At 31.0% G+C, this 23,268-nt stretch overlaps 3 protein-coding genes and 1 long non-coding RNA gene across 4 annotated transcripts; 2 read left to right on the top strand and 2 right to left on the bottom strand.

Annotated features, from left to right (window-relative positions):
- Positions 1–5,097: 5,097 nt before the first annotated feature.
- On the bottom strand, positions 5,098–13,240 carry LOC125059579. The gene is made up of 3 exons (XR_007118696.1): positions 13,227–13,240; positions 9,325–9,327; positions 5,098–5,581 (listed from the first exon to the last, which is right to left on the bottom strand). It is a non-coding gene; the product is annotated as an uncharacterized LOC125059579 (long non-coding RNA).
- Positions 13,241–17,253: 4,013 nt separating this feature from the next.
- On the top strand, positions 17,254–18,624 carry LOC125059571 (MICOS complex subunit MIC19-like). Its single transcript, XM_047664053.1, has 3 exons — positions 17,254–17,459; positions 17,820–18,083; positions 18,396–18,624. The coding sequence occupies exons 1-3, from the start codon at positions 17,355–17,357 to the stop codon at positions 18,510–18,512; spliced, it is 486 nt and encodes a 161-aa protein (XP_047520009.1). The 5' UTR covers positions 17,254–17,354; the 3' UTR covers positions 18,513–18,624.
- Positions 18,625–19,567: 943 nt separating this feature from the next.
- LOC125059567 (pre-rRNA-processing protein esf2-like) lies at positions 19,568–20,419 on the bottom strand. The gene is made up of 2 exons (XM_047664047.1): positions 20,057–20,419; positions 19,568–19,976 (listed from the first exon to the last, which is right to left on the bottom strand). The coding sequence occupies exons 1-2, from the start codon at positions 20,286–20,288 to the stop codon at positions 19,636–19,638; spliced, it is 573 nt and encodes a 190-aa protein (XP_047520003.1). The 5' UTR covers positions 20,289–20,419; the 3' UTR covers positions 19,568–19,635.
- Positions 20,420–20,708: 289 nt separating this feature from the next.
- On the top strand, positions 20,709–22,594 carry LOC125059561 (replication termination factor 2). The gene is made up of 4 exons (XM_047664036.1): positions 20,709–20,977; positions 21,080–21,259; positions 21,428–21,637; positions 22,012–22,594. The coding sequence occupies exons 1-4, from the start codon at positions 20,909–20,911 to the stop codon at positions 22,501–22,503; spliced, it is 951 nt and encodes a 316-aa protein (XP_047519992.1). The 5' UTR covers positions 20,709–20,908; the 3' UTR covers positions 22,504–22,594.
- The last annotated feature ends 674 nt before the right edge of the window (positions 22,595–23,268 follow it).

Genomic DNA, 23,268 nt, shown 5'->3' with positions numbered 1-23,268 from the left:
ACTGATCAATAAAATGTATTTTCTTGTATCTAGAACTCCATAGTTTCAAATTTGAAATTGTTCGACTTATATATACTAATAAGGAGGTATAATTTGTACTTTTGTATGTTTTTAAAGAATAAACTAGAAAGAAAAATTTTAAGAAATAAAAATACCCATCACCCCACAATTTATTTTATGTTTACCATTGCTACGCAATATCCTTTTATATTAAGATATTTTTTAAAGAAAGTGTATGAAGCATAGTTTATGTGAAATTACCCTTTATCCCCTTACCATAACTTAATATTGAATTTAGATTCTTAAGTTTCAGTAAATATAAGCACATATAATCAGTAAGTATAACTCAAATATAATTGTCATTTTCATTAGGATCATTTTATACAGCATTTTGTTTTATAAAACTAATAAAATAAAACACGTGCATTGTCAATACAATGGAAACAGCTAAAAACTCGTTTATACACAAGCTGTATACTTCGGCTAAATTGTTCATCTGTGGAGTCAATGTACTCCGCGAATTCGTTCGCGGTTTTTTGTTAACCTCAATAATAATAATTATAGACATACATTTTACTACGAACGTAATCTAAAGATAATTTAAAACATTTATCGAAAGCTTGGAATGAACGCACCTAATTTAGCCGGCAATTTTTTTATTTAATTAAGTTGTGACTTTCGGCGAAATAGTTGGAAATCGTTTGGCTTTATTTTTTGTTAAAACTTTGTAGAAATAACAGCTCTGCCAACAAATATAATCATTTTATTTAAAACTATGTTTTTCTATACAAATAACTTCTTTTTATCGTGTTTAATTAACACGGATCCTTTATAAAAGTCATTTCCACATATGTTTATAGATCATTCAAAAACTCGCCAAAATAAAATATGTGTAACTAAAATAATTTAAATGTTGATCTAGCCTTCGTGTTACAAATGCTTATACATAATTCGTGAGATCATATTCGCCGATAAAATCTGACACCTTAGTTTCTTCGTAATATAGATACACAATTATTATACCACCTTCGATATCGAGTCGTGTGAGAACAGGGCACGGGCAGGAAGAGTTGTATTGCAAAAAAACCGACGCTCTCCCAACTTGTCTAACCGGTCCAACCGAATCTCCGATATTCGACCGAAAATATCCGGAGACTGTATAGTAGAATTTGGTCCTTATTGCGTAATAATAAAGGCGAATATAGTCTAAACATTTTGATGTAATACGTTTTGGTAACGGGTTGTAAGATACTATAACATGGTCGCTTAAAAACACTAAGCCGTCTTTAAAATGAAATAAAACAGGTTGGTACGTCCTTTTGAGCTATCTAAATATGTAGTTAATTTGATTGTGTTTTTAACCTGTAGAATCTTATATAAAATGTTTATTTGAAATATTTATTATTTTGTAGCATAAAGAAAATATTCTAAACTTACTTAATTGCTGTTATTATATAACATTACACACAAACACACCCAAATGCATACATAGTCTACAATGCTCACAATACGTATTTATTACCATAAAATTTACGGAAGACCTGGGTTCCCACTAATTGGTATTTTACTGAATTGTACATAATTTTAGTAACTATATAGTATTAAATAAAGTATTGTGATTTAATTTGACTGGGCTGTAATCAATAAGATTACAATTGAAGTCTAACAAATACTTACTTGTATTCACGGCTCTATCTACTTTTTATTAAGTGAGCATTTGTATATCTACTGCAAAGATAGGTTTTGTTCATAGACACCATATATCGGCACAACCTAAAACGGTGCATCTTTCCAACAATACCACAAATTCCTCGTATGTATCCTCAGCTTTATATGCATTGAAAAGCCATAGTTAGCATACATCGAATTTGCCTTATCCGCTTATCGAAATTTTCTCATACTCGCCTGTTATAGTCACAATTTCCATACCAAAGGTGCAAGACATGATTCTATTTGCGCGGGTTGACTTGGCACCCATATAGGGAATAGTGACGTCATAATTAACGAATGCCTAATTATCCTAGCTCCACTGAGAGCCGGTTAGCTCATTATGACACCATCTTGGGCATTACAAGCGGCAATGTTTTATAAAAATCACTTTTTTAGACGCATATATTTTTTACTAATTAATTTAATTTATACTTTACAACTGCGTATAACTCTATATGGATATGACAGAGATAGTAATTACAATAATAGTTGTGGCTTTTAAAATTCCTGCCACGTAGAAACAGTATTTTCAAATTAAATATAAGATTAAAACATTTATATATTCTGCAACCGTAATCGTTAATTACATTTGCACGATTTCGTTAAAAGGAAAATAATTATTCTCAGCCAAGAATTAGTATCGGTGTCGTAAACAAATAAATTCGATTTATCTTTATGTGAGCCATTTACTTCCTGTATCGAAGATTTACTGTAACGATCTAGCTAGATTCTAGCATCTACACCGATTGTACATTACTTGAATCGCGTTATCGCCTAAGCACGTCCATTTAAAACGCGTTATATCGAAAATATGTTATAAAATGTCTTTATAAATATGCACAGCCTCTTCAAATGAATTTCTAAATATTCATATTTAGGTAGGGTGTATATATTTGAGGATGGTATTTTTATAAATCACGAGAACGAGTTGGATAAGAGGAGAAAAGTTGAACCAATGTGTATATAATTTTTAAGACAAATTTAATATTTGCAGCTATATCTATGGTGCAAGAGATTAAAACTATAGACTATAGAAGAGGTCTGTAGTTGCTCTTCTAACTTCACAGACTTGTAGTCACTGCAACAATAAAACGTGATATTTTTATGATAATAAGGAATTATTGCATTATTTAATCAATTATTGATATATACGGAATTTGGTCTCCATCACACAGCTCATCCTTCTTAGGCAATTCGTTTAGGATCTCCGCCATTAAGTTGTGGAATGGGCTGCACGACTCCATACGATTGGCTACCTCTCTGTCATCTTTTAAAACTCTTCTACATAAACATTTCTTAACCATATCTCATCCTACTCAATGGTGACTTTAGTCATTCTTGTATTTCTTATTCTTTTGTTTTGCATCGTAATTCTAATGAGATAAGCTTTTTAGTTTTTTGTTTATTTTATTAATTTAGTTTTGTATTATTTAAGATTAAGGTTGGTGATTCTATATTTTTTTTTATTTTTTTATATGATTTCGTTATGCACTTCTTGCATTTTACCCATCATATTTCATTTTTTAATTTTTTCCTTAATAGGGTTGTCTGGAAAAGATCGCTTGTTAGCGATAAGGCCGCCCGATGAATCCCTTATTATTTTGATATATTATGTTATTTGTTTTTCTATAAATGTATTGAAGTGTAAATATATAAATAAATACAGAATGTTAAATAAGATTCCGAATATATTATGAACATTGCGATGCGAGCTGTTAGTTATGTTAAGTCATAATTACCGTCATACAAGTCTTGTAAACTAATTTAATTTGACTTACATTTACTCACAAGAAAGAATTTTTAATAAGGATATGTTACGTTAGGAGAAATGATTTATGTATCAGAAAATGTAACATTCAGTTTCATTTGAATTATTTGTTTTCGTTCTTAACAAAACACATTAGAAATACGAGTTGAGACGAGGCTAGTACTTTATTTATTTTGTTATCTTGTGTTTCAATTACGGGAAAAATATGCAAAAACTACTATTATAAATTTGATCACAAGTTTTTGTTTAAGGCTTTGAAAATGATATTTTAAACAAAATACATACTAAAGCATAGGTATACAATGAAAATGATGATGAATCAAAACTATTGTGAGCCAATATCCAGTTTTATTCAATTCACATTGCAGAAATTTTGTATCATTTTTCATAACTTCGTTGTATATTATAGGGTTGTCAAATATATGTTCATCCAATAAAAGTCACGTTATCTCAGCCCCATGTCTTGAAAATATTTTTAGTAAAAACTAGTAGCTTGATGAACAAACATGATTGTTTCGTCTACAATAGTATGCGTGGCTATCTATATATGTAGTTATATATATATATATATTGTTTGTAGTATTTTAAATGTGTCGTGTATACTTGAAACGAACTTAGAAACTTTACCCGTTTAATCGAGAACAACACACCAGTTTAATTGCTCTGTTTTAACGAAAGTATTGCTTTTTTATCAAAGTCCAAATACAAGTAGACAAAGAGATGAAAAAGTTTACTAACTAACCGTGCAGTATGTAAAATAACGTCGAAATTGTTCGAAGAGCAACCCTACCAAAGCCGTCTGAATATTGAATACATAGAGGAGAGTGACCAAATATGGAATACCATTTTGATTTTTAGGCATAATTTCCACAAGTGTTATAAATAAAAAACTTTTTGTGGTAATTATTAACAATCATATATTTGCACTTTAGTTTGTAACAAGTTTAGGTTTTATTCATTAGTTTAAGGTAAGAAAAAATTTAAGAAACTAAAAAACGATTTAGGTACCTAAATATGGAATAGGTACCCCAAATATGGAATACTATAAACACTATCAAAAATTAACCTTAAAATACACGAGACTCTTTGGAAACTTGGTATAATATAGAAAGGTACACAATTTTTTTACAAAAATCACAAATCCAGGTATCAAACTCTGGCACAGCGCAATCATTACATGCCCAGAGTCCACACATAAGAGACTTGATCCATGTTTCCCCATGAGTATCATTCGAAAACAGCACACCACAGAAAATACACTGAATCTTCAGATTCTGGAGCTGTATATCCTATCAAGGCATCGGGTTCACTGTCAGTATCAAATAGCATCACCTCCTCATCATCTGAATTAGGCTTAGTCTTCTCTTTTGGTTTTTTTCTTTTGATATTTTCTCATTCTGTTTTTAATTCTTGTTTTTTGCCAACACGACAGTTTTCTTTCCAAGTGTAGTAGCTGCGGCTTCTCCTGGAGAAAATTCGTTTTTCTGACATAATCAAAACAAAGTAGATCCAGCTTTTAAATAACCCATTTGTTTCTCTCTTACTAATTTTATTACTTCCGCCATATGCTCTGAATCCATTCTTTTCGCTTCGTTTTTGAGTTGACGCCCGCCATTTTGGTAAAACATTTAAAAAATATACAATTAACAAAATCATCATGTCAGCTGATACTTTAGAGAACCAATTATGGAATAGTCCATAATTGGATACTGTGATCTGTCCATATTTGGATTTTCCAACGATTTCAAACTGACATTCAGATTTTTATATTTAAGAAAGTAATATCATCTAATACCGCTAAAACATACAAAAGAACGTCTAAACGGTCTCTAAAAGCTATAAAATCAATACTCTGTGCACTTGCTTTACGAAAAATACGTATTTTTAACATACCTTAGAAAGTTATGCGGTAGCGACAAAACAAAAAACTGTCACAATGACGAAAGTACTTGCTCAACTGACATGCTACAACTTGTACGCGTAAACGGGAGTAAAAGGAGACAGAAAATCATTGTTTATTGCGTATGTGAGTTTGCATTTGGGAGAAATAGGGGTATTCCATATTAGGGATACTATCCCATATTTGGTCACTTTCCTCTATTTCTAAAGTATTGTGGTAGTAAAGTAGTGAGATATGGATTTGATTAATGATTTATTTCCCGTCGTCTACCATCGATCACTTCTGCAATGCGAATAGCAATATGATGTTTTTTTTTTTAATAATATACAAAAAAATATTAATTTGTTTCACCACATCCATCTTTAACTCTGTCGATGTTTTTTTAAGGAATTATAGAAATTAACATTTTAAAACCATATTCATAAAACTAAATCGTACATAGACATAAACTAGAACAAAATCACTTTAATATACTCGTAAAATATACACGGAACTACAACTATTACTTAAAAATAAAATATATTTTTCTAGACACATAAAACTAATAATAAAATAATATACATTGAAATAAATAACTAAACTTAACATAAACTAAAATATATCATTAAAAGGAGTCCCTTTAGGCAAGGTTCCGAAGATACTGGCAGCGTTCCCCCTTAATACATAGACATTGTTACATAATATGCAAAACTGCCTATTGTCCTAGGTATAACGATACCAGCGTAAATGATAAAGTTCAATTATTGATAACTTTTTTGAAGTAAGTGTCAAATAATTTTGATTTAAAGTCTGGTGTAACAGTATATTTATTCTAATAAATTATTTATGGTAATTGAACTAACAAGACGAGTTCAGCTAAAACCCAAGTTACCAATTAACTTCTATTACTTACATATAAAAATAATAAAACATATTTATTGTATAAAACAATTGAAGCTTACCTACAATAAAAATATTTTGATACAATGCAGTTTTCAACTGAAAGTAGAATTAACATTTCAAACAAATAATATATTTTTTGAAATAAAGCTCATTCCAAACAAAGACCTCACAACTAGCTATTCTAAACATTATTTACATTCTATGGTGTATGCTATTATATGCAATAACCATTTATAATAAGAGCTATAATTGTGTAAGTCGTTTCTCTAAGTTATGGTGTCCTCTAGGAACTCGTAATGGTATATGCAAATACTACTACATCGTAACCGTAATTCACGAATGGGTTGAAAGAGTTTGACTTATGAAGCCAGTTCGTTTTAATAACTGCAAGTCTGACAGCCTCTGAGGCGAAAAACGTTCATACATTTGTAGGATCGAGACTATACATATGTCCTCTTATACTGCAGTATTGGGTTGTGACGTTTCCGTAATCCCATTAGAAGCTTGGAGCAGACACATTTCTGTGTCTGTTTCTTTGATAATCAGGCTGGATTGATATTTTCTAACGTTGTGTTGAGACGTGCGAGTTTCTGCACAATTCTTTCCGTTACTTCAAAGTTCAAAAGTAAATTTTTTGGTTTGGAATACACGAGATCATGTTTTAGAAACACTTGCGTATCAAAATAACTTGCATACGGCTTATACTAAAGTTAATATTGCTTGGAAAGGATTTTTTAATTCTCTTTGAAATTTAATCTTACCAGTCACGCCCAGTTAGAATTTAACAACCACTAAATATTATAAATCAATTTTTTTGTTTGTATATAGCCCTATTCTTTAACATTAATATGTTTGGGCTAAATCGAGAGCCTGTTCGAATATCTGGTTTGTCAATTGTTACAAGTGGGTCGTTGACTCTGTCCAAATGAGCCAAAAACGGCTCCCAATTACAGAAAATTACGTTCACTTAATAAAGTTCATTAATTTATTACTTCAATGATATATACGACTTTAATTCTTCAACAAAAGCTCACTATGAATGTAAAAATCGATTTAATAGATAAAGCTAATCGAAAATTACTTTTAAAATCGGCATACGATAGACTATTATGAATATGAATCTTCAATATTTCTTTAAAAATAAAGTAATTACATCCACACTCTCAATATCATTCCAGGACGCGTATTAAAATTCAAATCCGGCTGATTTACACTCTTATCGCTTAATCCAAGAAACTCATCCTTTTGGAGTCTGTAAAAGCGAGAGAAAAGTATTACGTGGTCACGACAGAGATATATATGTGTTAACAACCTTCGATACTATGTACCATAGCCTACGGGGTCCGCTGGACCGCATTCCTGCACCCAGCCCGACTCAACCCGATTGCCGACTAATAAAAAACTACTTCTCAAACAATCCTTGAACTTTAAAACAAGGTACTAGAGACACTTTTTCCATGTAGACGGCTTTTCTGTCTGTTATCGAATGTGGTACAACGCTCGCTCATTAAAAACAATATCTGTCTAGACCTTAATACGTGGTGATAAAGTTCTGTTTTGCAAATTTAAACAATTATTGTGGCCAGCTTCACGTTGCCATGCAATTATAATACCACCTTTAATTAACATACAATAAGCCTTAAACTCCACTGATAAGGTTAAAACTACATTGGCAAGTCATTTTAAAACTGAAACTGCAACACTTTTGTCCACAAACCGACTTGTATCGTTATTTTTTCTGTGTCGAGAAGAGAACGTGACTATTCACGTAATGCCGAAAAATAAAGTAACGCAAAAGTATTTGTTTAGGCCCACTCATCTTTGCCAGTTAATTTATTGATTATTGCTTATAAGACGTATGAAAATTGATAAACAAGTTGTTATAAAGTTTTATTTAATTAGTCTTCGTCTACAACACCACCCCCGTGTAAAAACAAGTGAAATATTCATACACAATGTAATAAAATATGTGAAAGAAGAGTTAAATTTGCCTATATTTCATTACTGCGTAATTCTCTATTAGTAATCAATTTAAACATTACGCTTTAGATTAATTAAAAAAATCTTAGGCGTAGATATATAAAGGACTAGTATAACATTTTTGTTTGATATATTGTCTATAAATAAACAACAGCTCACACATAGTATAAAATATGGCACGTTACTAATCTATAACTTATGTTTAAGTTGTAAAATTATGTTAAGCTTAACGATGATGAAAGTTGATTGTATATTGTTAGAATCATTCCGCGTCCATCGCGTTATTATTCCTCCATAGTTTTATTGCTCTATGAATTTCCGAACTATAACGGCTCTCGCTATCATAACCGATGTTTAGTGTTTGGTCTGGAGCGATAGAAAGAATAAAAATTTTATGAATTTTTCACAGAAATTCTTTTTAATGCTTTTTGAATGGGAAAGGAATTAAAAACTAAACCACTTTTTTTATTCATGCTGATGCAAAGCGACTGTCATGGCCGTGTCGCTATGATTATTATCGACAATTGAATAGTCGCTAATAGATCTAAAAATATTGGCATTTCAAAAACTTATTGACGGTTTTGAATTGATTTGACTTTGTCTTTGTTAATTAAAGCGCTGTATATGTCACTGGGTGACAATGACAATGACAACTGACAGTAACGCCATTGCTCCGATATACCTTTTTGGTCACCTTTAGCAATTAAGGATTAAGACTTATTGTATCAATCTTGCAGAAGAAATGGTAGTATCATGTTACAGCTAATATTCCTAGAATTACCCTTGAAGTAGCTTAAACACTATATGTATATATAAATTTCTCGTAATTGTTTTAAATACGAACCAGCGAACTTTCTTTCGCCTTAATATGATTTTATTACTTAGCCGTCGAAAAAAAACTGGTTTTAAAGTTTTTGTGTGCAATTTTTCCAATTATTCTCTTCAAAAAGCCTTCCTCAGAGTTCAAGGAATAAATCAAAAACAAAAATAATCGAATTGGTCCAGCCGTGTTCGAATTTTGCACTTAGCAACATATTTTGCGAATCATTTTTATTTATACAGATTTAAAAGTCAATTACGACACGTTCTTCGTTAAATATCTTCTTAGTCGATTCTAAAATTCAATGGAAATGATTTTTTTTGTAATCTTTGCTTTAAAATGACACAGAATGAGTCAGTCAGTTGACTGTTTGTTCAGAGCCTCTTCAGACATGCTTGAAGGCCTTATGCTAACGCACACACTGTGAATAAACCATTGAACCTATTGATATTAATTTTACCCAACTGGAAAATAGACGAGTTTATATATACTCGTGTCTGTTATCTTTTACTCTTGAGTCCAACAATTCATACCTGTTGTTATTATAATTACTATTTATTTTAATAAGAATTCTTTAACAATATAAAGTCGAATACATTGCGTTATGTAATTACATAATTAGATATCCCGTAAAGGCTATCTCTTGTATGCCACGAACGCTAAACGCCGGCAATAAATAATGTAACTTTTTTCATATATATCCGTTAAAGAGGTTTTTATTAAATATGCAGTACTCGGGTAAACCAAAGAGAGTATTAGTATTTTAAGTTACTAAATGTGAACGTACACATAATTATACACTATTTTGTAATATTTTTTTCATAATAACTATTTTCATAGTTTCATGTTTGAGTATTCTATCTTTAGGTATTATGTAATTATATAGCTACTACTTTTATAACTAGATGTAGAAACACAAAATCTAAAAAATAACATAATTAAAATCGAAATCATGTTTATAATTAATTATAAACAATCACCTATCAAACCTTAATAGAATTGAAAGTCCGACAATTTCTTATATTCAACACAATTTTAGTACAAAAATTAATATCCTCATTGCACTGCAAAGTGGACTTGGGTTGGGTTCTTGTTCAGATGTTGAATATGAAGTAAACTTTCATTTCTGAGCAAATGCATTTCTAAATAAATTGTATCGTGTTTAACTTTAAACACTGATTCTTGAATGCGTAAAAGAGAATTGACTGCACAATTTACTAATGTTTGTGAGATATCGGAGGTACAAAGTAAAATGGGAGCATTACTCGCTTTATTGACCAATCATTATATTCACAAGTTCGGAGTGTAGTTAAATTTATGATACTTAATGGTACCTTGCTAAGAAGAAGGAATTTTTACTCGTGTTTTGTTGAAATATCCATAATTGGTGTGTTATATGCGTAATAAATATTACCTACCTTAAAAAGTACTTGAAAAATCGAATAACAATTTACTTATTTACGTAATGTAAGTAATGATTACATTTTTTAATAAGAAGTTTTGGTTGTTTATCTGCGATTACTAATATTTTTTAATTTCAAATACTAAAAAAACGTGTAAACTTTCGTTACTGATGAGCATTAAAATAATTTCAACTATCTATGATCTATGAAAATTCTTATATTAAAAGTTATATTTGCGTAAATATGACTCTAGGAGACGTGTAAACTTTCGTTACTAAAATTAATAAGCATAAAAATGAACTTAACCTATCTATGATTTTTATTACAAATACGTATGTTAAAAGTTATATTTGCGTAATTTATGACTCCCTAGTATGTATGTCGACGTAGGAAAGCATATTTGCTGTAAGTAGACAAAATACCTAAAGTGACTTTTTACTGCCATTAGAATCAGAAAAAAAACCGCATCGAATGTCCCGGGTCCTGTGTTTCTACGATGAAATAAAAATTACATACGCCGTTGAAAACGCCCGTACTTATATATTTTTTAGCAAGATTAAATGCTGTATGTAGACCAAAATCCAGTCATTTTAGACAATTTGTACTTACAGCAAAAGAAAAACTGAATTTTTTTCTTTACAAATTTACTTCTTCCCATTTAAAAACTTAACGCTACTTACAGCATTTCTGCGGCGTGTGATTTTTACATTGGTTTACTTACAGCAGTATTTTTTTTACCATTTACGACATTTTATTTCAATTTTCAACCAAACATTACATTACCAAATGACCCACTGCATTTCTAGATCTAATCATAATTATAAACTAATCTTACATCTTGAATTGCAATTGAAAGTACCCAAATACATAAATTTACTGCATACAGCATATTTACCGCCTGTAAATTGATAATATTTCCGCGAGTATATTTTTCTTCCTTAGTTACAGCGTTTTAAAGGTTTGTGATTTAAAAACTGTTTGCTGTAACTAGCCAAACACGTACGTATAGTAACTTTGGATAAAAAGTTTACATTGCAAATGGTGACTGGCAGTTAAATAAATATATGTTTCAAAAATGTTTCAATATCATGGATAGGTTCGACACTATTAATTTTTTTCCGAAATTAATTAAGTTTTTTGGCTCTGGTGAACAATTGCAATATGTCTACTTACAGCAAATATGCTTTCCTACGTCGATGTGTAAAATGGTTTATTCCTACATAAACTGCGTACGCGCAGCATAGCTCGTTGAAGTCTTTTGTATGACACTATCGTCTACGAATTTTAGATGAAAATAGGTAAATCATTAGATATCTATTTAGTCTTTAATTTTTAAAATACGTTTAATATGAACAAAAATCATTGTAACCATGGTAACTAACATCCTAAGTTTACGTACTTATTTATTACAAGACCAACTGAGTATGAATTCGCACCGAGTATTTATTTCCATAAATATAAAATACCTCTTAACATATTAAAGTTTTATTTATCAAATGACTTGAGAGAAGAATTCGTTGACCCTTTAATATCATTATCGATATAAAATTAAAGTATATTTGACACATTTTGCATACATTAATGCAATCACGGTGTTTAGTAGTGTTGTCCTTTATCAAATTACGTAAAAAAAAATTGTATTGATTCATTTCATTTGACGACTCATTGGTCTAGTGGTTAGTACCCCTGACTGCGAATCCATGGGTCCCGGGTTCGATACCCGGCTGAGGCGAACATCGATGTGATGAGCATTTGGTGTTGTTCTTAGGTCTTGGGTGTTTAAATATGTATTTATATGTATATCTATCTATAATATGTATGTATATCCGTTGCCTAGTACCCATAACACAGGCTTCACCAGCTTAGCATGGGACTAGGTCAATTGGTGTGAATTGTCAAAAAATTTTTTTATTAAATACTCACGATTAAAATATCATATAATATATAGATAATAATCTAATATTTACTTTTTAGCTTAGCTTAGTTATTTTTTATATATTAATTTTACACTGGATTACTTCATTAAGTCACGCACTTATTAATTCGACGTTGATTTCATCGATATTCAATGTTTGGACAGCACTAATATAAAAGTTCGACAACCTCGACTTAATAAGACCGTATTCTAACGTAAGTGATGATGATGTGTGACTTTTCTTAGAAACTTGTGTTTGTTAAACAAACTTCCAGTCATCAGTGAAACAATGTTTTGAAATCATTATGACGTACCCAAATCAAGACGTTTTTCTCGTTTAAGTTAAATAAACCGACAATAAGGGTTTAATTATTTCAACAACTGTAGGTAATGTTATTTATATAGATAACTTCTAATTATCTCTTTAAAGATAGAAGTGTACAAATCCTAATTCTACGCAGTAAGTTTATATAATTTAGGCAAAGCATTTTGATATCGCTGTCTAAGATATTAGATTATAATTATTTTAAAGACAAATTTGCGCGACATTGTGTGTGGTAGAATATGCGAACTTACGATTGTACCACCTTTCACATTTTTGTACCATATTATTGCCATAAATAAATTATTATTATTATAATAAGATTTTTTAACTTTCTTCGCTAAATTATATTTCGTTATAAAGTGTTCTGTGTTGACACAAGATTATCGGGAACTTGTTTGAAAGTTCAACTTCCACTTAAATTTTTTAAACAGTATCTATGATGTATATAATACATAAATAATAAAAGTCACACCCGAACAATGGTACAGTGCGAAGAATTCATAATACCCAGTGAGGGATAAACTTTTAAAAGAATACATAAATCTCACAAATCATAATCAATATTGTTTCAAAATAAATGTTGATATAAGCTAATTAAAAACGCAGAAGCTGATTAAATATGTAAGTAGATCGCAATACGTTTTAAATTATTTAAAGCGACATTTTTTATTACCAATTAAAACAAAAATATGTGCTTTAATTTATTGATTTGGGTCTTGCACATTCATTTGTTTCAGATTCTTATATCTCTTCTTTCTCTCATATATGAGTCAGTCACACCGGTACATTTCAGTCACCTCAGCTACGAGCAAATATTAATTTAATACATTGAAAGAAAACTCCGTCCTCCTCAGCTAGGACTTATCGACAAGAGGATTATCTAATTTTTTCTTGGAAGATTTATTTATCGCATAGAATTTACTCCTTACTCTATGAACTGATCTTGAGACATGTAAATTAATTTATAGGACGTGAATCGTGACCGCAAATAATGGCTGGGAGACCGCTGGCAGTAATTAACAGCTAAGCTTCCCGACAATTTACTGTACAAATTATAATACATATTAGCTACGTAGCTTTCGTACCTATTATAGTTGCTACCTTTTGTTTCTCGTGCTCGTGTCATCATCCTACTACGACAGTTTAATTTTAGAATATAGACCTGATACCTATAGAATAATTAAATAGAAAATACATTTCCACAAAGCTTTAAAAATATATATAAAAAGCTGACAGCTGAAGTTTAAAGCTCCGCCCAAAAATACGTTACAACCTGCAAGGTCCCATTTACGCTAAACCGATCTCAAACCATAACGCATTAATTGCCGCGATCTCAAAGTTTTTTTCCCTTTTTATTGACCGAGCACCTGTGCCCCAAACGGACCCAAGATGATTTCGATGACTGGTTAGTTTGTGTACAAATAAAAAACGAAAATGCATTCAAATTGACACTTTATTGTTAAGACATAAAGTCCACTAATAAACTTTAAAATTACTCGGGCATTATTTTTTTACTGTCTTCTTTTTAGACGGAGGGTGAGAAGATGACTTTACTGACAAGCCAAAAGCAGGCAGGTAGAAAATCGATTGTATCATCTGTGTAATAATAATACTGGATTCTTGCAGATTGTAGGAATAAAACTTGAATAGTGGTACAAAGAGCTGTTTTTATCGCGTCATAAATAGCGTCGATATCGCTATAAATCTATCATGCTATATAGTTCCAGTTTACTTTTTATGTACAGAGTCAATCTTTCAACGTGGCGGTTAGGCCTAAGGGTAGATTATTTATAAGGCGTCTTTCGTTATTATTTCCATGGTACAATAGGTAAATTTGCTGAGATGATATAGGTATGTGTTATCGTAGAAAAACATTGAGAAAGATACCAAACATACCCCTAAGAACGTATCCTGATATGATTTGCAATGTAAGATAAAGTCAGTGGTCTTAAAAAAAAATTTATAAAAAAGTAAAGTAAGGCAGTGAGTTTCGAAAGCCACCACAGTAGCGCGTATTTGACACATTTTTAGGAAAATTTAAATACGCCTAAAGCAAAATGTAACTACAACTAGGTATTACATATTTTTAATAAAAAAATGTTACTGCATCTGGCGCAGGACAAGACATGCTTCACGAGACTGAAGGCCAACCCTCAGTAAAATGATGTATATTTAGAGTCTTATAGTCTATATTCTATCTCCTGTAACTCTACATTAATACCAAAGATATTTTAAACATAGATGTTGCGAATTTAGTTGTCTTCACCACAATTATACCAAATTCTGTCGTATCTAATAATTAATTATTTCATCAAGATATGTAAAAATAATTAATTATAAAAGAGTTAAGAGTTAGTATTGTCCACGTTAATAGTTCACGAAATAAACACAGAATAATGTTATAGAAAACTAGTCGATCGCTTCTAGTGCCAGAACAAGAACCCCACGAACGAAGAAAATTACTGGTATTAAACGAAAATCGCCTCGAAATTGCACTGGAGATGTGAGCATAAATTGCAATTAGCTGTGATCCACTGACGCCTCTACACGAAATTAATTTTATTACATTATTACCGTGAAATACGGAGAGTATCGCCACAAAATTGCTTCATGATTCCTTATAGAATAGATTAATATTGTGGGGAAAACGTTTAAAGTTCCCTAGAACATCTATCACAATTTATGTAGCTCGGTTATCAAAAAATAATTTATGTTTTTACATATTATCTTTGGAGGAGGTCTTTACTCAAACCGGGTTCATGTTAATTAATAAATAAATAATATATATTACTAAGATAATCTAACTAACTCAATATTTTTGGTTACTGTAATAGCAACTACCAACTATTGTTATGACATATTATTATGTTCATCACTTAAAATCACCTTATTCATAGAATATAACAGTTTAATTGCTCTCTTTTTATTGTCTCGTTTTAATCTGTCAAATTGTGTCTACGCTGCGTATAAAGATATATGTAGATACTTTACTTAAAACGGTGAAACTAGACTGATTTAGTTTCTAAGAGAGTACCAAGTTCACGGAATTGGTATCAGCCTTTATAGTAGACTGAAACTTAAGCTAATTTATGCCACCAGGTATTATATCGTATTTTAGTTTTAAATCGTAATTTTAAGAGTTTGTTTTGATTTAGTTATTTACCTTTCCACTAAGTAAATGCTCGTAACATTAAAGTAAATATTTACCGACATGATAGAGTCGTGTTGTTAATTTTAAGGCCCTAGAAATACGTAATTAACTACCGTTGTTTAACTAAACAGGGCCACGCCATGTTTGATGTTAATAGAATGAATTATTGTTCCGTAAATGATATAGTCAAATTTATCGACATTGCTTTTTGAATGTAATCCTTATGCAATTGAAGTAAAGTGTGTTATTGTATCAAGTAAAAATAATGGGGAGAATAATTGACAGTATCGAGTCTGCTTGCTGGCTGAATCGGCCGCTGGGTGCTCAAGTACGATCCAGCTCGCACACGTTCTATTTTACTAAAGTTATTGCTTGTTTGATAATTTTCCACGGAATATACAAATTAAATAAAGTCAATATTTTTCAAACATAGTTCTAATTTTTATTTGATACTAAATAAGTGGAGATAACCAAACATGACCAGTATATACTTAGCTACAAATATAAACGAGGTAGGTAGTATTATTTTCAGAGTTTTTGTCATTTTATTTAATACTAAAATGAAATATCGTCTATAAGTAAGGTGAAAGCAAAAAACTATCCAAGAAATATGCGAGCCGGATCGTGCACCAATCAGACGGAAGAAAGTATGTCTGGCAAGAATCGAGATGATAGCTCGTGGCGGGCTGGAGGCTGCCCAACCGGTTATGCTAAACCCCATTGTGGTCACTTTTTGTAGTACTCCTCTCACACCGCCATGTTTTCAACCCGCCAACCCTGCTAAGTTGCCAAAATTTACGTTTATGACACCCATTATCATTTTTGGCTAATACAAAAAACAGTTTTGACCAATTTAAACGTATGTGTTGATCTTTGTTAACCAAAAGATCATAATTATTATTATGAAATTATGACGTCTATGAATTGAGACAAACTACAAAACAAACTAGTACTACCAACTACTTCTTAGTCAAGTAAATTTTTATCTTGATTATTAGTCGTTAACCCTTATTTTAAGTGGTTTTATTTTTTCAAAAGATTGAATCTATATCAGAGTAAAGTTGAAGTTTTTCTTTTTATTCTAGAAGTTCGACAATTATTGCGTTTTGCCTAAATATTCTGACAAAAGCGCCATCTACTGTAAAGTAAACGAACTTTATTGCATATTGTTTTAGTTTTTAACATTCGAGATAAAAAATATAGAAACATTACGTTCAAAATATTTTAAAAATATTTTGAACGTAATGTTTCGTAATAGTTATTAATCAAATCTACACATTTAAAGAAAATCTACACAATTTTGTCAAAAGCAACATCGTCACAACTGTGACAATTGATCGCATATTTGACAATAAGATAATTATCAATGTCAGAAAAATGTAACGGAAGTTTGAAAGATCCTGAATAGAGATCCTTCAGATTTCCTTGTATCTCTGACAAAAATGTCTTTTTGACGTGATTTGCCGATAAATTTTCCGAAACTTTTCCTTTTTTCTAAATATGGGAGGCTCGCAAAGCACTCGCAAGCTTAGTGTGGACAATGAAAATGCTATTCAAGTGTCCCAAGAAGCATTAGACCGAATACAGTCACAACTGTCCGCCAAAGTAATTTTTTTTGTGTGAATTACATAATTTGATTCAATGTCAAGTTATTAAACAAAATATATTTATTACATCTTGAGAAAATGAGTATCGTATTTGCATAATAATTATTTAGTGAACTTTAATGATTCCATAAAGTAAACATTTGTAATGTTATAGGTTATAATTGTATGATTGTATCCAATGTTGTGTCAGATGCATTGTAATGTTTATTTTCTTCACTTTTGCTTATTTAATAATCACACTACATGATTTTTGATCAAAAGTAAATATAATAGAGCAGTTACTCTAATATTTTTTATTTGGCATTATAATAAAATTGCTTTCCAACATAGCATTGATTGTTACAACTTAAAATTTCAGACAGCTGAGCAGGTACCCTCACCACCACCACAATATGCTCCTTCGCCTCCAATGTATGACCCACAAAAGAGGCAAGAAGCAGCTGCTGAGGAAGCATATTGGGCACGCCGAATTGAAAATTTAAAAAGAGCTCATGAAAAAATCAATAGTGGAATGGTTGTGGAATATGAAAAGACATTAAAAGAAGCAAATGAATTATTTGAATTGGTTAAAGCAGATAAAATTGTAAATAAACTTCCTCCGTGTGAGCAAGAGAAAGCAAAGGTAAATATGTTTTTATGTAATACAGTTCTTATTTCACCTCTAACATAGTTTGGGAGTCATGTAGCCTTATTTTCCTTCTAATGAATCTCAAATAAGTGTTAAACTTACAACATATAAAATATAAATAAACCATATTCCTGTTGTAATTTTTTAAAATAATAACTTAATTTCACATTAAAATTATTGCCCGATATCTGTTATAGGTTTTTAGGTAATTATTCATGTTATCATTGTGAAATCTATAGAACTAATTTTTGATATACTTGACAAAACCGGTTTTTTGTGAAAATCATAACACAATATCTGTTTCAGGTTCTTGAATGCTACAGTGAAAATCCAAATAAATCCTTATTGTGTTCAGTGCTAGTGAATGAATTTAATGACTGTGTTTGCAAGAGCAGAATTGCAGCAGTATCAGCAAGGTCTTGAACCACTGTACATTTCATAGAAACTGCATATAATACAATCAGTGGTGTAATGTTTGAACAACATGAAAACGTAGATAATATATTATTGATGTATGAATAAACTGTTAATTTATTACTGTTCTTTTATTATTCATAATATGTATTAGTCTATAAAATCTAGTTAATATTAGATTGGGAATGATTCAGCTAAAGTGAACAGCATGTTAGATATATTGCAAGTGAGTAAAAAGGTAAGAATACAGTATTAAAAGTACTCTTATCAATATTGTAATACCACCATAAGCTGTAGTCAAGACTGAGCACAAAACTATGACTCCTATATGTCAACATCCAATATGACATTTTGTTGCTAAGTCTAAACACTCAAATCTCACCCTGTTATCTTTTTCCACGGCAACAGTTAGTTATTCAGGCAGTCGCATAACATTCCTTTTTCCTATAATTTTGTTTCATATAGCATATTAATACATTATTTACAAAACAAATAATTTGAACTGCTGCAAACAAGGGACATCATGGCAAATAAAGAAGATAAGCCTACAGAGGAAAGGAAAAGAAGGGTGCCTTTATATCCAGGATTCCCAGAATTGGCTCGTTCAGATGTCAGTGTCTACCCCAGTTATTCTGTACTAGGTGTTGCTTAGTAAGTATTGTAAGCACATTTTTTTTAGTTTTTAAGTTCTATATAAACAATACATGTATGCTTTTAGTAGAGTTGTGTGTCGTCATCGTTACCACTGGGCTAAGGTTGCACAACGTAAACAATTTATGAGTGAGCTTCATAGTTTTGAAAAGCTTCAACCTAACGCCCTTGGTGGGGTAAGAGTACACAGGGAATTTTCGCAAGGAATATTGTCGCACAAGATTCCATCACGCCGCTACATACAAAAACTAACCCCAGATCCACTAAATATGAATCAAAGAATGAGAGTTGAAGAAATTATAAGTGGAAGAGCAAACTTTGGTAAAAAATGATTACAGAAATATCTTTGCAATTTCAATCTAATTATTAGATATTGCTTGCTATTCAAGACAATGTTTAATAAAACTATATAATATGTTGTGGTTAATATTTTTATTTAACAACCTATAACAATTACCAAATAAAACATAAGTTTAGCCAGTTAAGAGTTATTAGCAACAGCTTTCTTGTTTTTAATCTTTTTACTCTTTTCTACATTGCTTTGCAGATAGTGAGCTTCCCTCTTCGCTTGAGATATTTCAGCCCTGAGTCTCTGTTTCATAGCTGCCTTCTCATAAGCTAGCCTTTCACTTAAATGAACCCACTTGAATCTAGGAATATACTTGATGTTCCATATCATATCATAATACCGTGATTTCTTCCTAGTTCCTATTTGCGTATTATTTAAACTAGCGGCAACGCTTTTGGCAATTTTTTTCTTCTTAAATTCCACCCAGCCCTCCGTAAACTGATTAGGTACACGTTTTCGTTTTTCTCCAGGTTCTGAAAATATATTTAATTGATATTAATAATTAGTAAATAACGATACAATAGCCTTATATACATAACCTCAAAACACATACTTGCACTTGATTGTAAGTAAATCCTTCCTATTTCACCAAACTCACTAAAAATTTCTCTTATTTTAGCAACATTCATGTAAGGAGGGATTGTAGAGAGATAAATTATTCCACGCTTTCTCTTCTTTTTTAATTTGTCCGAATCTGAACCCACTGTACTATCCATACTATTTTCATTTCTATCTACATCGCAATCTGAACCATTTTCTGGAACCCTTTCCGCTATCTCAGGCATTGTATTTCAGGAATTTAATATTACAATTAACAAAATGCCATACATATAGTTATGAGAAAATTATAACATTTATTTAACAATGTTCGACAAATTGGCCACTTAACTTACTATAGTTGCTACCACAGTTCTACTACCAAGTATATACCAACAATAGTAAACAGTTACGTACCATAGATAATATTCACAGACTCCTAGCTGTCAGCTAAAAGTAGTGAAAGTGTAGATTATATTCAGCATTAAATTTGTAAAATTTTGACCATGTTCCACATGACTTCTTAAGTTTAATAAGTTAAGTAATATTGTATTTCATTCTACGATATCATAGACTAAGTAATATTTAAGGTATGGAATCTTCGTGAATTGAGGTTTGACCTCTACGTAATCTGTGTTATTGACTATTGACATCATATAGACACATATGAATACATAATAATTAATATGTTTGACAATCAAAACTGGAGTCCCAAGTCACCAAGGGTAACAAAATAAATCGTATCAAAAGTGACTGTCCAATATATTAATATCTGAATAATATTCAGTGTGTCGAAGGTTCGAGCTTTGATAACTTATATTACCTTACACGCTTGTCGCTGCGATTTCATTTTTGAGCAATCTGCATAATGGGTTGTGATGGTGGAACTATTCCCCGTCGTGATGAACTTGTCCGCTTAAAAAAGAAACCAGAACAGGTAAGAAAAGAGTTTAAATTGTGTAAATGTGGTATCAAATAACATTAATCAATGAAATACCTTACTTTTGTATTTACAACTTGTTGTGGCCCTATTTTGCAGAAAGACAAAGATGCTGAACGCTCTTTTAAGTGGCGTAATTGTGCATTATCTCAGCAACCATTGCAAGAACCTGTAGCCGCATGTGGCCTTGGAAGATTGTACAGCAAAAGTTCAGTTTTAGAAAGTCTCCTGGATAAAGAAAGCAAGCCAGAATCAATAAGCCACATTAAAAATCTGAAGGTAATGTTGTGAACATTACATACATAATAAGTATTATTGAAATTTGACATGGACGACAGTAGTGGTTACTGTTGTGTTAACAGGTTCATTTATATCAAATTTATCCTGCAGTAATAATTTTGTTTTATTACTATAGAATAGATTTGTAAAAATAATTTATCATTCCAGGATATAAGGGATCTAAATCTTACAAAGAATCCGGCATACAAAAAAACAGAACATACTGATGGTGCAGTGGGTGATGGCAGTGCTCCTTACATATGCCCCATAAGTGGTTTAGAGATGACAGGAAAGTTTCGTTTCATATTCTTATGGAGCTGTGGCTGTGTGCTAGCTGAAAGAGCATTAAAGGAAGTGAAACAGAACCTTTGTCATATGGTAAGAATTTTATATTTGAAAATAAAGTAAAATAAAAAAATATCTTATCTTGTTTTGAATGATGAAGGAAAATATGGTGAGGAAACCAGCAAGCATCACACTTAAGAATCAACAGCATCTGATCACATACTTACCTATTAAGAAAAATAAATGATCATGAAACAGATTCAGAAATTTATATTGATAAGCGGTTGTAGCAACACAGTTTTTTTTAAATCACAACTTAACAAGTGTACCATTGTATTTCCATGAAAAAATTTAAATTAGATTTCATGACACATAATATTAAAAAAACACTTAATTTTTTGACAACCCGTAAATAAGATTGTACTACTAATTATTATTATTTGCTTAACAACAATATTTCTTTTTAGTGTCAGAATCCTTTCACTGATAATGATGTAGTGGTTCTCAATGGAAATGAGGAAGATATCGAAAAACTCAATGAACAGATGTCAATACGAGTCTCTAACAGAAAGACAAAAAAATCAAAAACTACAAAGAAAGAAAAAATTGAAATAAAAACAGAGGAACCTTCAACATCCCAAGAACCGCAACCTTGCAGTAGTCAAGTTAAAAAGGAAGATGATAAGAGTCAACTGAAAAAAGAAATGTCAGATACAATACCACTAACATTACCAAAATTTAACCCAAATAAACAAGCAAGAGGACATTTTGGATCATTCAAAAGGGCTCATCCAAATGCATTGCAGCAAGATCCATCCTATAAAAAGACAAAGAAAGAATACAGTATAGCAAAAGATCCACAGACAAGTGAAGTCTATAAATCATTATTTACAACACACAAAAGTGAAGAAGACCAGAAGAGAGCTCACTGGGTTACATACAATCCATTCTATAATTAATATATTTTAATAAAAAATGTTGGTATGATATATAATCAATCATTGATACAATATGTAAAATCTAATAAAAAATAAATGCAATTAAACAACAGTGGGTTTTTTTATATTTTATTAGATTACTACAATAAATAATATTGCACATTAAGATACCCTTACATTAAGCATTTTGTGCTTTGAAATAATATTAAATAATACTTGCAAGAATAAAACTTATCTAAGAGATCATGCATAAAATCAGTGTATAAGTCATGTTTTACAAACTAAGGCCAGTGGTTAGAATATTACAATTTTGATGCGTAGCACATGATGTCTATATATATATGTCGCATCCAACTAGCTTAATTAGCTGTTCAATTAACAGCCCTAGCTAACGCTAGCCATTTAACTAGCAACCTGAAAGATGTTCAGCCAGTTGATTAAACAGCTAGGCAAATGACTTGGATCAATGACGTTTCATTATTTGCCTAGCTCTGACTGTTAATTTAAATTTAATTTCACTTTCTGCCACTCAAACTCGAAACCACCAACTCTTCAAACTGTCAATATGGCGTCGGCAAATCACAAATTTTATGGTGTTTTCCAAATTTTCATGAAAAGCAACAAGTAGTGGAAGAGCGTAGTTACAATAATAATGTGAATTGGACTTAAGCAATTTAATTTTAAAAGAAATATTTTTTATGTCATATGTTTATCTTTATATTTCTGCCAAATAATGACTCTATCGTACGAATAGCCTATGCATTAGCCAGCCAGTTTATTAAATGT

This window comes from Pieris napi, chromosome 20 (assembly GCF_905475465.1).
Source record: "Pieris napi chromosome 20, ilPieNapi1.2, whole genome shotgun sequence".
In the NCBI taxonomy this organism is placed as follows: Eukaryota; Metazoa; Arthropoda; class Insecta; order Lepidoptera; family Pieridae; genus Pieris; species Pieris napi.
This window is presented reverse-complemented; position numbering and strand designations above follow the sequence as displayed.

Coding starts and splice junctions, on each gene's coding strand:
- LOC125059571 (XM_047664053.1), top strand. CDS start 17,355: ATGGGAGGCTCGCAAAGCACTCGCAAGCTTAGTGTGGACAATGAAAAT. Junction 17,460..17,819: donor AGTCACAACTGTCCGCCAAA/GTAATTTTTTTT, acceptor TTAAAATTTCAG/ACAGCTGAGCAGGTACCCTC. Junction 18,084..18,395: donor GTGAGCAAGAGAAAGCAAAG/GTAAATATGTTT, acceptor TATCTGTTTCAG/GTTCTTGAATGCTACAGTGA.
- LOC125059561 (XM_047664036.1), top strand. CDS start 20,909: ATGGGTTGTGATGGTGGAACTATTCCCCGTCGTGATGAACTTGTCCGC. Junction 21,260..21,427: donor GCCACATTAAAAATCTGAAG/GTAATGTTGTGA, acceptor TTATCATTCCAG/GATATAAGGGATCTAAATCT. Junction 21,638..22,011: donor AACAGAACCTTTGTCATATG/GTAAGAATTTTA, acceptor ATTTCTTTTTAG/TGTCAGAATCCTTTCACTGA.
- LOC125059567 (XM_047664047.1), bottom strand. CDS start 20,288: ATGCCTGAGATAGCGGAAAGGGTTCCAGAAAATGGTTCAGATTGCGAT. Junction 19,977..20,056: donor TTACTTACAATCAAGTGCAA/GTATGTGTTTTG, acceptor ATATATTTTCAG/AACCTGGAGAAAAACGAAAA.